The 13,104-nt window shown below is 37.9% G+C and overlaps 1 protein-coding gene across 2 annotated transcripts in view; it reads right to left on the bottom strand.

The window, feature by feature from the left end:
• Nucleotides 1-216: 216 nt before the first annotated feature.
• The window catches only part of LOC103177266 (matrin-3), a 29,303-nt gene continuing 16,415 nt past the window's right edge, over nucleotides 217-13,104 (bottom strand). For both annotated transcript variants that reach the window (XM_007891355.1, XM_007891354.1), the window contains 10 exons: nucleotides 11,796-11,869; nucleotides 10,958-11,095; nucleotides 9,839-9,970; nucleotides 9,441-9,581; nucleotides 7,610-7,741; nucleotides 6,569-6,621; nucleotides 5,671-6,112; nucleotides 4,796-5,081; nucleotides 4,310-4,431; nucleotides 217-4,213 (listed from right to left, as the gene is read on the bottom strand). In XM_007891355.1, coding sequence (XP_007889546.1) covers nucleotides 4,124-4,213; nucleotides 4,310-4,431; nucleotides 4,796-5,081; nucleotides 5,671-6,112; nucleotides 6,569-6,621; nucleotides 7,610-7,741; nucleotides 9,441-9,581; nucleotides 9,839-9,970; nucleotides 10,958-11,095; nucleotides 11,796-11,869 — 1,610 coding nt within the window. In that variant the 3' untranslated portion in view covers nucleotides 217-4,123. The remainder of the gene's footprint in view (nucleotides 4,214-4,309; nucleotides 4,432-4,795; nucleotides 5,082-5,670; nucleotides 6,113-6,568; nucleotides 6,622-7,609; nucleotides 7,742-9,440; nucleotides 9,582-9,838; nucleotides 9,971-10,957; nucleotides 11,096-11,795; nucleotides 11,870-13,104) is intronic.

The raw sequence follows: 13,104 nt of genomic DNA, 5'->3' as shown, positions 1-13,104 counted from the left end.
CTCCTCTTATTGAGCTTTAAATTTCATATCTCCTTACTGCCTCTCACACTTCCTTCCCCTCTCCCTCCCATTAATATCATGCTTCAATCTTCTAACAGCTCATCAAATTGCTTTCTGCCCAATTTATAAATCTGTTCATTGGTGTTTTACAATTTAGCTCCACTCCAGCAGGTCAGTTCTGAATATGAATACTGAAAGAGCCCATAAGTCACCAGGAACAATGCAAAAGTTTTTATTGGGTAGTGTTCAGGCAAAACAGATTGGCCATTCCAGCCAAACCTTCTCAACAGCACAATTTTTAAACAAACAAAACAAACTAACAACTTTATGCTTTAATTATTTCTAAATAGTCTTGGATGTTAAATTCGAGGAAACAGTTTAAAAATCAAACTATTTTAAACAATTCTACAATCAAACACAAATCTAAATAAAATAAGGAAGCCAATCTACTTCATTGACCATCCTACTTTAAAAAAAAACATTTCTTCCAATGGCAATGTAAAATTAAAAGCAACATTGAAAAAGGACAAAACAAGGTACACACCACCTTTGAAAGTGTCACTTCTAAACACTTCTCTGTCTATACTCCACCCCAAGATCTGTCAACTGACCAAAAACTGGAGGCCGAGTTGGGAGATGGGTAACCTGCCAAATCAAACTAGAATCTTCTTTTTAGGAGGCAAGTAGTCTATGAAGGCTTCTTTGTACAGCTTTTGGTTGATTTCAGATCAAAATAAAGGAGATGTGCTGAAACGATTTGAATACAAAACACCTTCTGTATTACTGACCACAGATTTAAACAAGCGATATCACAGTTCTAAATTGGCAATGATTCAGTATATAATAATAATAATCCTTGCATTTGATATAGCGCTTTTCACGTCGGGAGAACGTCCCAAAGCGCTTCAGTATATCTAAATACTGTAAATAACAATACTGATTCTTAAAAAATAAACAAGAAACATTTTTAATTCTAATAAAGGTTATTTGCTGTTAGGAGACATGAAAGAATATTTTTACGGTCAAGTTTACCAAGGGGTTCTCTGAGGCAAACTTGAAATTAGAAATCATTTTTATATAAATTGAGAACTGGAGACGAAAATGTCAATGGTTGCAATTTGAGTCTTAACACTATTATAGCAAAAAACACTGGTAATTGCTGCATTGCTAATGGTTATATGAAATGTTATTTTTCAACATACTGGTATGGAGATGTTCCTCATTCAGACAGCAATTCATTTTAACACAAAAATTCTTGTGCTTTTACTTTCTGCTACCATCTCTCACATTATAAAAACTCCAGTTACATTATCTACTAAATGTTAAGACTTAAAATAACTGTTTCTGCCACCTCTTGTTTTTATTAATCTCACATGGGGAGTCAAAATGTTTCTTAAGTTCTTTTAAGTCTGTCAGAAGTACTATCTGTGCAAGCACATTTCGCAAGGATTTATTGAAAGACTTTTGTCTACCTGGCACACCATTGGTGAACTAATACAAAAGATATACAATTATAGTGAAATTGTTAGTCTTGGATAAAATATGTATTTTGAAGAGACATGCTCATTCGGTTGCCAAGTTCATACTAAAATGAATGGCTGGTCTTTTTCAAACAGAATAAAAATTAAGTTTTATATAGTTTTCTGTCGAAAATACTGTATATGCTTGTATAATGATTCTGCAAAAGTGTAATTATGTACAGTAGGTAGAATGTTCACATTCAAGATCAGCATACTATAACGATTCGATCAACCTGTGGGGAAAATCTGGACCTGGGACACTATTCCTTTAAGAGTGCTTTACTTCACAGGCTGATCCTCTGCTATATCAGTCTCAATCAGAAGCAAAATTTGATTCCCTAGAAGCAGCAAATGCGAGACCTAACAAAAGTATCCAGTTTAATAGGTACCGAAAAGAAAAGCTACTCAAAATCCAAAACGGAGATTCAAGCCATTCTTCAGAAGAAAACAATGCAGGACTTTTATAAGTGGAGTGTGAATGTTTAAAGAAAAAGGAAGACTACACAGTAAGCTATCTACTATTTATCTTCATTCGTTCAACCTCCACATGTGAAGACAGTACAAGAAAAGGTGGTGTGAGTTCAGAGGATTTTTATCTTCAGCTCTGAAGCATAGGAGCACTCAGGTAACTGTCCTGAGCTGACAAAACCTCAACTTGGTGGAAGCATGTAGTAGGCCAAGGGTGGTCTCATGTGTTGCTTGTGCATTCAGCTATCATGTGAACAAGTTAATAGCAAATATGTCTGATTGTTCTATTATTGTGCATGTTCAATTAAAACAGATACACATATAGAAAGGTTACACTCTCTAGATTACCTGAATTAATAAACAATTTGTTTACGAAAGGCTTTCTTGTGTACAAAATCTTTTCCGTTCTACAGTACATGGCCTCTTACCACAATAACCATGTTTTGTGGAACCATAACACTGCTTCAGTACTAAATCATTATTCTATAAAAAGACCAATTGTTCTGAATGCCTTCTCTCCCCACCACAATCCCAGAAGCTCATTACCAAAACCTGCTTCTGTAAGTAGCTGTGGGAAATGAACATGTGCAGTAAACTATGTCTTTCACCATTGTATAAAGAGGAACAATGATCTGAGGTGAACCTAATTCGCCTTAAATTAACATATTGAAACAAATCCTTACTTTTGTTATGTTTGGGTAAGTGCTGATGTCAGCTGGTATGGAGGTTTTATAGCTTCTTTTGTTGCGGCTCCCCACCAAAACTTATGTAGATAGCTAATTTCAGGAATGGATGCTGCTCCTTGAAGGCTGGGTTGGTGAAAGCAATGCACTCATTTAGTCCTGATGTCCACTGATGGCAGGCGAGTAGCAAATACGAAAGACTGACCAATTTATCAACCTATCAGCCTAAATTTAAAAGCCTGCTAAACTGGATAAAATTGTCCATGCTTTGGAGAATTTAAAAAGTTAAATGCTAACTGATAAACACGAAAAAAACTCAGAAACTGATGGAAATTTCTCCTGATGTGAAAGAACAAAGTAAATCTGCTGCCTATGACAGGAGAAAAACAAAGGTTTTGACCTAGATTAAATCAGTGACAAGTAGAATGATGAGAATGAGCTGTCTATCCATGAAACATCTCAAATGACTTCCCCAGAGATATGAAAGTGAGTTATATTTGTACAAAAGTCCTAATGAACAAAAAAGTGAGCTATTCAGTCAAAGCTGCTGAACTTTAGAAAGTAAACTTCCTATTCACACTAAGTGTCACATTTTATCAATGGTGTTTCTATTGAGCACTTAATGGCAAAAATCTCAAAATTTGTTTAATTGGGTTGAGTTGGACAATTCTAAACTCTGCTCCACCAAAGTCTAGATTAAAAAAGAGAAAAACACAGCTTTATCGTCTTAAAGAATACACCTCTTGCAGAGCTAGCTTTAATTGATACAGAAATAACAGATTTAACACTCATTTTCTCTTTTAAATTGATTTTGTTTCAAAGGGCCTTTTTTGTCAACATCAGAAGCATTTAAATGACAGGAACATTTCTCTCATGTGTGACTTCAACAAAAAGTATCAATAGTCGGAAATTAATAAAAGCTTGGATTCTACACACAGGAATTTGTTGCATTTAAGATTCAAGACTACAGATTAGGTTTGATACCCAGAGCTACTGTTAAAAGAATTGTAACAAATCCCCCCAAATCAGCTTTGAAATCTCACAATGCTAACGTTGAAAGCACCAACACTGTTCTGGTGGACAGAAATAAATCAATCAACAAATCAATCAAAGTGTGGAACTGAACTCATAGCAAGAGGTGATGTTTGTGACAGCGCTCTACATTTTTGGCAAAAGGAACTTTGAAACTTTGGAATCAAGTATATCTGGTGGTAGATACAGTTCCAGCAATTGATGCTTCAAAACCAGAAAATAAGCATTAGGATCTTGGCATTTCACCAAGCTGCAAAACACTAATTTCCTTAGAGAAATTAGCAACTTTAAGCATTAGAACACAATTCTTGTCTAATGGCTTTTTGTACATATCTCATTATACAAGAAGACAGTATCTGTCCAGATTGTTGGTCTGTGTTGAATAATGTGCGAGTCTTGCATAAATACAGGTTATTCTTCTCATTTGTTGCAAAGTTCTTCAGTCATTTCAGAATCCTTTGCAAATGCCCTTTTCTCCCGGTAGTCTGCAGCATGCTTAGCTAACATTTTCTTTAAAAAAAAACAGAAAGTTTAGGTGGAATAGAAACTAACAAAAACACATGTTGTGCCATTAAATAGCCATTACACGCATGGAGATAGACTTACCTTCAGTTTCTGGTAATGGTTCATGCTGCTACAGTGAGCTTGCTTTGCTACTTCCTCAGTTGTGTAGAAGAGACGGCACAGTTTGCAGTAGTAGCCAGTTTTCTGAACCACATAATCCAACCCTAAAATAAATGCAAAAAGTACAAAATAATTTAGCCTATCTGCACCTCCCCTCACTGTCTGGAACATCCTGGAATGCCTACAACTTACCCCTTCCCTCACCTCCTTCAACACTTTCGGACATCTTTCCCACCACCCTCCTCGGCCCCCACCCCAGCTCAGGTGAATACCCAGGACTGTTCGCGCCTTAGGACACCCTCCCGATGTGAAAGGTGCCATATAAATGTAAATCTGTTGTTGTTGGAGGTAAGCAGCCTCCAAGGCAGTGGTGGACCATCAAGAAGCGCAACACCTCCCCCAACTCTGATTACCAAGATCTGGAGTTTTCAGATCTTTGAAACCTTGACATCTATCAAATGTACTCACCTACAGGATTATTGGGCCGATATGGGCCAAGTCTGTATTCTTCAGGAAGAGGAGAGAGAGACTCAGCATCGTCGCTTACTGGCTCAACACATGCTGAGTGGCTGGTTGATTTCACATCCTGATCTTGTTTTATTTCAGCTTCAGAGTTTTCTTTTCCATCAGGACTTTGCTTTTTGATATCTTGTTCATCTCTCTTGTCATTAGTATCTGTTTTTCTTTTCTGAGCCACATCATCAGCCTCATCCAGAGAAAAGTACTCCTCAGTATATTTTGGGCACCACACATCCTTCAATTTTCAAGACCAAAAAACAATCTTACTAATAATAAGCTGGGCTCACATCAGAATGCAGTACATTTTTATAAGGCTACTGAGTCTATTTGTGAACTTGTCTAGCTTCAAACAGCGATATCTATCTACCCTTCCCTCCTGACTCCACTGAGTAGTTTTTTGATGAAAGCAGAATCAAAAAAGGATGCAGAGCATCATAGCATAAAAGCAGAAGCTGACAGCAACTACTGGTTGAGGTGCAGTTGATTCTCAAAGTAGTTAAAATAGTACTGATGGAAACCATACAACTGTTACAAATTAAACTCTATATGTGTTGAAAGAAAAGATTCTGTAAATGTTTTTGAATATTATAGATGTACACCAGGCCAAGAATAGAATCGTTAGTGATCCATAAGCAGCTGCTTGTCCTGCTTTCTCACCAGTGAGAGGTTCAGGGGACAATCCCAAAGAGGTAACATAATTCTTTGCCCTAGTTGCTTCTTTTATAAAATACTGGACATGGGTTTAGAGACATGACAAGGACCACTTTCAGACCTCACTGTATTGCATGAGCCACAGAGCCCACTGAGCTTTTAGTGTCTCCTACCTTCTGGGTTGGTTTTTCTGTGAGTTGTGGATTTGGTTGTGCATCGCCCACCTCTTCCTTTGATTCGGATTTGTTGGAAAACCCAGTTTCTGCCTCTGCTTCAGTCTCCATAACTCCCTCTGCGTCGGCAGTTTCAGCCTCGTCCTTTACTGATTCTGTATATGCCAAGAGCAGTTCTTCTTCCGCTTCACTGAGTTGCGCATAGCTCTCTATATCTGGGAGGGGCTCTTCCTGCACTTTCTTGATTTCTCCAGGATCCTCTCCTTCTGTATGTTTTGGATCTTTGCCCTCTTCAGGGGAGTCTAGTTGTACTTTTTCCTGGTCAGACCCAGTAGACGTCTTAGGTTTGTCTTGAGCCTTTCTCTTAAGGCTGGGAGATCGTACTCCTTTAGAGGAAGGGCTATCAGAACGACCTCTTTTCCTGTTGCTTCCAAGTGAAAAGCTAGATAATAAATTGTATGGAAATAACTTTTACTGAGTGCTTCCATTTCGCCCACAATATATAGGTGGTCAATTCACTTTACAATATATTCTGTGAAGAGTTTGAGAATTCTCAACGACGTGATAAGGCGCTATATCAAACACAAGAATTATTATTATTAAAATGATAAGATGAAACTAAAACTAAAAAGATTACTTTTTTTTAAATCAAAGGTTCAACATACATTCTGAAGTAGTATGGACACGTTATGGAGTAGGGGATTGTGTCTGATTCTCCACTAAGGCAACAATGTCCAGGATTGCAATGCCCATACTGTGATGATCATCACCGATTTTAAATACCACAAACTGCATTTTCACTCAAATTTCTTAACAAATTAGCAATCGAATTTGTAGGTTGATCAAACATGCCAGATTTCTTATACCTTAAGTGAAGAGGAGCTTGCATTTTTCTTACCTGTCATCCTGATCTTTGTTCTTCATCAGTTCGGCAACATCTTTGCCTTGTTTCTGAAAGAACAAAAAGTAACATTAACTTCCCTTGATGGTGACCTAAATTTAATTTATTGATGCTGAGAAAACAAGCAGTCATACTACCTTCCACATTCAGATGAAGGGGCTTGATTAAACATGAATGCTTGGATCACAACTGTGGCTGCTGTCGAGTCGTATTTCCAGGACTCCCCAATGATCACTATAAATAATCTTGCTTTTGATATAGCATCTTAACACCGTGTCACAATTTCTCAAAGCATTTCACAGTATATAGTGTAAAGTGTATACTGTAGGCAAATGCAACAGCCAACTTGTACACCATGCCCCACAGTCATTAATTGAATGATCAATTTTATCTCTTGGCAGAACACTAGAAAGTTTTCCCATTTTTTTTAAACTAGTGGCCTTGAATGTAACGATAAGATCTCGGTTTAATGTTTTATTCAAAGGACAGCACCTCCGACAATGCATGATTATAGTGCCACCAACTGAGCCAGGTGGTATGTAAAGAACATTACAGCTATTATGCATCAGTGGGTTTTCTCGAATAAAGACATGAAATAGGAGGAGCTTCACATGTTTGTGAAATCTGCTTGGCTCAGTGAGCATTGTAAATATGTACCTGAAGTGCTTTATATAGATGTGATGTGAACCATCAAAATAGATATGCCATTATAAATCTGTTTTGGGTGTTAAATAGAATAAGCTTCTCTTTCTCTTTTTCATGGGACATTGCTGTGCGTAAGTGTGCTGCTACGTTTGTCTACAAATACACAGTCACTCCATTTCACAGTAAATTCTGTGAAGTGCTTTGAGACGTCCTTCCGATGTGGTAATGTGCTATACCAAATACAAGTTTTTTTAAATTAAATTCAGGTAAATAATGGGGAGAAAAACGCCAGGACCTGTTTTACCTTCATTATATGCACCACCTTGGCCATACTTAATACTTAATCACTCATTGAGCCCATTGTAGAAATTGAATGGTAATTATATCACTTACCCTCAATACAAGATTCTTGTATTTTTGAGATAAATACACTTTCAGTTCCCTGCCATGGAACAGTAACGGCATTTTCTTGAATTTTTCAACCATTGTCATCCCAGCTTGGTGAGATTCCATTTCTAGAAAAACCTGATGGTTAAAACAAAGGAAAATATAATGAATGCTCCTTGAATTATAACATTTAAGCATATTCTTAAACATGGTCTTATCTGGATTTTGTATTTCTGCCTTTACCCAAACTTTTTATGATCTCTCTTGATTTGGTCACATACATTTTTCAAAGATCAAACCCAGGTAAATAAATCAATTAATGAATTCATGTTCTGAGGCAACAGATTAGTTGTCAATCTCACCAAGTCCATACAGTCCTTATTATTAGATTCGAAATACCCCGTACAGCTATTAGTTAATGAGGAGTTTCCTACATGTGAAGTCTATTGTAATAGCCACTCCTTGAAATCAGTTATTGTATCGTGCTTATTCACCCCATACCATCAAATAGCACCAGCAACACCCCAGATATCACCACTTGCTCCATGTTTTTCTATTTGTTTCCAGTTCCTTTGATATTCTGGGTGTTAACCCACATAACTTGAATGCGGATTCAACCCTATCCCTCCTTTCAATCAGGTCATCAACCCCATTTTCTACATCTGTTACACAAAGGAATACCTCAAAGGCCATTTATTTTCCTTGTAGAGCTCATTGCTGGAGCTCTACGACAATGACTCATCGATATTCAAATGTGATTTAATCTACAATTGTAGGATTCTGTAATTAATGTTTTAAATAATATCTCAAATTATATTTGCAATGTTTATATATATTTGAAACATATGATAAATCTCATATGAGGGGAATTGGTTGCGACTAGCTTCGAACAAGATCCTTACTCAAGGAGGAGAAACAAAAGACTGTTTATAAACAACAAACTGTTTTCATTCCTTATCAGACATTTTTTCATGGACAAATAGTCCGCAGCTGTAGAGAGCTATGTTGCATTTGTTTTTACAAAGGAATCATCTTGCAAAAGACAATAGGTGAAAGGTCACCTAACGAGCTCTATAAACGGAGATCGATTTGGAAGAGAATTGGAAAAAAGAATTAAATTAGAGGGATCGAATTGGATGTTCCATGATATTGGATACTTTCTGGTGATCGAATTGGACGTGCCATAATAGAATTGGACATGCCATAATACCTGGGGAGTGATCGAATTGAACAAACAAAAATATCTGGATACTTTTGGGTGATATTATATTTGGGTTAAAATGGACATTACATTGGACATTGCTACTCTATCTCTTCCGCAGCACCTTAGGTCAACTTAAATCGTTGTGAGCTATGCGTCGATACGTAAGCATTATTGTGATGTATGCTTTTAATTACTCATAACTATTACTAATCCAAATTAATAAACATCTATATTTTTGTACATCTGTGTCAGTCCTTACTTCACTGCAGGATCAAGAATTTAAATTAACCCTTACACAATTACCTTCCAAAACCTACAATAATTCATTTTGACAGCTCACTCATTTCATTTGCTTCACTACCTTCTACTTTTAGACATTAGTCTCTATACTGTCTTTAATAATAATAATCCTTGCATTTGATATAGCGCCTTATCATGTCTTCGAAACGTCTCAAAGCACTTCACAGAATATACTGTGAAGTGAATTGACTGTATATTTTGTGGGCGAATCACAGCAGCTAATTGCGCATTTTGTACCTAATCTAAGATTCCACTGCAACACTGCCTTTTACGATCATACAGGATTACTGAAGCCTCTGAGATATAGGAACAGTATTCAAGTCTTGGACAAACCTGATTTTTAACTCTCATAAGCAGGTAATTAGTCACTCTTCCAAAGGGCATACCAAGGCTCACAATTTCTGCATCAGAGTAACCAACAGAAGGCAAGTTGCTAATATGAACCACCCGGCTGTTCTCTTCACTTTCTTGACCCTGAAAACAAAATTAAAGTTAGTTAATTTATTTAAACCTGAATTGTTCCTAGCGCATTAACAGTTCACAATTTTTCACCAAGTATGTTTTAGATATGGTAAATGAAACAATATCTGTAGTAAATTCTTGCATAATCCTGATGTATTACCTCAAGTTGTGAAGATGTTTACAAGGTAAAATGGTATATTTTATGGAAGTGTGTCTATGTAAATATGTAGCGCTGATGACCAACAGACACACACTTGTAAATAAAATACCTTTATAGTCATCTTCTTATATTTCTGGGACAGGTCCACTCTGACGACACTGCCTCGAAGAAAAGCAGGTTTATTTCGATAATATTTGACCATGGCCTGAGCTGCTTCAGTATAGGCCAGCTCTATAAATGCCTACAATTAAAAACATAAAAAAATTATATATATTTGCATATTCAAAAACACACTTAAGAAAATGTTATTCTAAGCAACATACCAAATTGCTCCTATATATATACGTGGCCAATGCCAGGACAGGTATTAGGGAAGAAGGTTTATGGGGAACCAAGGTTTGCAGGAAGGAGATGTTGATAGCAAGAGTAAGTAGACTTTGTGAATGAGTTTCTGACAATATTTGTCTCCATGCTTCATTCTAAGTTTTACTCTCACTTCTTATCCTGTCTCCGTTTCTTGTCTTTGCATAGCTCACTCTTTGTGTCCCTCGCCAGTTTTTCCATGAATGTCTGTTACAAATTCTCACTCATTTGTTTCTTCCCGTATCTCTTCCCTCACTGATCTCTTTCACTCAGTCAGTCACATGCTGCACATCTGCCTATTCTCTTTATCTTGTGTACTGTTCACTCCAGTCTTTCAGCTTTCTTACTCCCACTACAACATTCTTTCACTCTACCTTCCCCACCTCTTCATCTCTTTGAATCTCTCCCTTCCCACCTACCTCGACTCACTCTCCCTGCCCTCTTCTCCCTCCCCTTCTTAGACACTCACTCTCTCGGTCTTCTCCCTCTGTGTGATCACATCGCATCCACTTAAGTGCTTTGCTCAAGTGCTGTATCCCCCTTTACATTCAAAACCATGTTCTGCGCAAACACAGAAATTAAGCGTTGAAATGGGTGTGATTCAGGTGCAAGGTACTCAAAGCGGGTTGGTCAAAATGATTAAGAAGGTAATGGCCCAATAGATGAATAAGTAGCTCACCATTGACAAAGGGGTCTCAATTGAAGTGGTGACTAATTGCTGGGTCAAGCCTGGAAAAGGCAGGGAACTGCCTTTGAAAAGTAATGTAAGTTTAATTTTCAGTTTGCAATTTTAGTGCCTATCTTTAAGGTTTGGACACATCCAAGACAGGACAGAATCCTCCTAACTATTTGGAAAGGTATTTACCTCACTCTTTGTCTTTACCACCAAGGAATTAGTAACATTTCCAAAAGGCTCGGCCAGCTTGATCAGATCAATATTTGTACATCTAACTCGTGGCAACTGGCTGATGTGAACGACTCGTCCAAGTTCATCGTTGGCACCCTAATGAAGAAGAAAAAGATTGAGTAACAGGCATTAGGCACTTTGAGTGTAAAATGCTGCTTAAACCCAACAGAATTTAATGGGCACAATGCACTTTTCCAGTCAAAGTGCGATCCAGAGATAATGTACTATTTTAAAGTAAGAGTTTATTAGTAAAAGTGAAATTGTAAAAGAGTAGCAAATATAACATCAGATTAGAGCTTTTTCCCCCTTTGGAGATGAGGCGTTTGGGAGGTGACATCATAAAGGTAAAAGAGTTATGAAAGGGTTCAATAGGTTGTTTTCACAAACTGGTGAGTCGTAAAGATGATGGGGCATAAATATGATAGCCACTAGCAGATATAAAAGAGTTGCCTTACACAGAGTATGGTTAAAATATGGAACTAACAACCAGAAGCTAAGGTTGCAATATAAGTGTCAATGCAGATAAAAGCAAACTCAAAGCATGAATTGAGTGAGGAAAATAGGAATGAAGAGGAGGAGATTAGAATGGGTGGGATATAAACAGCGGCATGGATTAGTTGGGCAAAGTAGCCTGTTCTGGTGATGTACAGTCTGCAATTCTATGTTAAAAAAAGTCAACATTCCTCATTTGATGCCACTCAGGTAAATACAGAAAAAATAAAGAGTAGAAACTCAAACTATTACCTAAAATGTGTGTTAATAATGGAGGAATCAAGAATATGAGACAGCAACTAACCATTCTGACTGGCTGCTTTGGTCTGTAAATGTTGTTCCCTTGCTTGTTAGCCATAGGACTTTTTCTATTTGGACCTAGAACAAAAGAAAAGATGTAGGCAACATTTCTATAAAGAGATTTCTTCATTTCTCCCCAATTGCAATAAAGAACCTTTGAGCAAGGATTTCAGATAGAGATTACAAATTAACTTTTTTTCATATTCCTTTCTTCTGCTTTGCCTTTCTGATCTGGAGACAGTAATGTTACTCTCAGCGTAACAAAGAGCTAAAATACCACTCACAGATGTCTTAAGATGGTCTAACCAATCCTATAAAAATTTAGATACTAATTCCAATGACTGTATTCCAGCAAATCCCTTTGAGGGAACTCCCTCCTCATTGGCCTTCCCAACTCTTCCCTTCACAAGCTGTAGATCATCCAAAACTCTTCAGCTTGTGTACTCTCACGCACCAGGCTTCGTGACCCCATCACTCCCACCCTCGCCCGACTCCACTGGCTCCCCATCCCCCAGAGGATCGAGGTCAAGATCCTCGTCATCACCTTTAAGGCCACCCATGGCCTTGCCCCTCCTACCTCTCTGACCTGCTGACTCCCTACGAGCCTGCCCGCTCCCTCCGTTCACCGGGATCCGGCCTGTTCCATGTCTCCTGCCCGACCCGCCCTACTATCAGTGGTCGGGCTTTCAGCCTCTCTGCCCCCACACTCTGGAACTCCATCCCACTTTAAATGTTTCATACAAGAAAGTAGGATGATCTGTTGCTTTGTCTCTTCAGCAAATTCACTCTATTAATACTAACCAAATCCAAAATTACCTCAATCTCGGTGAAGGCATTTCAGAAAAGGTAGAAGACCTTTTCCACAGGAAAAGGCTTCTTCCATATCTTTTTGTACTGTGATGGAACATTGCTAGGTTGCGATCCAAAAGCATTGGCACTTGATCTAAACCCTTGCTGAATTTTTGGAATTGCCCATTTTTGTGCATTCGAAGGTCAATCAACCATCTCCTGTATATGGCTAGGAGGCATTACTCAGCTGATGTGTAGATGCTCAATCGAACAAATCTTTGTTTCCTAATTCTTCCTTTCTTACATCTGTAATCAGGAGTCATATTTTGAGTGGCAGTAGCTATGGTGAGCTGGGGTTCCTCAGGGTGACTTGTTTCTCTCTCCAGGTGGAAATAATGCAAGCTCTTCTTAAATGATCATCTCCTTTGGGCTATCCCCAAAATTTAGCCCATAACATTTAGACTATTTCCAAACAGCAATGGGGTTGGTCACCGAGTATGAAAATTGAAACCTTGTTTCCGCCA

This window comes from Callorhinchus milii, unplaced genomic scaffold (assembly GCF_018977255.1).
Source record: "Callorhinchus milii isolate IMCB2004 unplaced genomic scaffold, IMCB_Cmil_1.0 Scaffold13, whole genome shotgun sequence".
In the NCBI taxonomy this organism is placed as follows: Eukaryota; Metazoa; Chordata; class Chondrichthyes; order Chimaeriformes; family Callorhinchidae; genus Callorhinchus; species Callorhinchus milii.
This window is presented reverse-complemented; position numbering and strand designations above follow the sequence as displayed.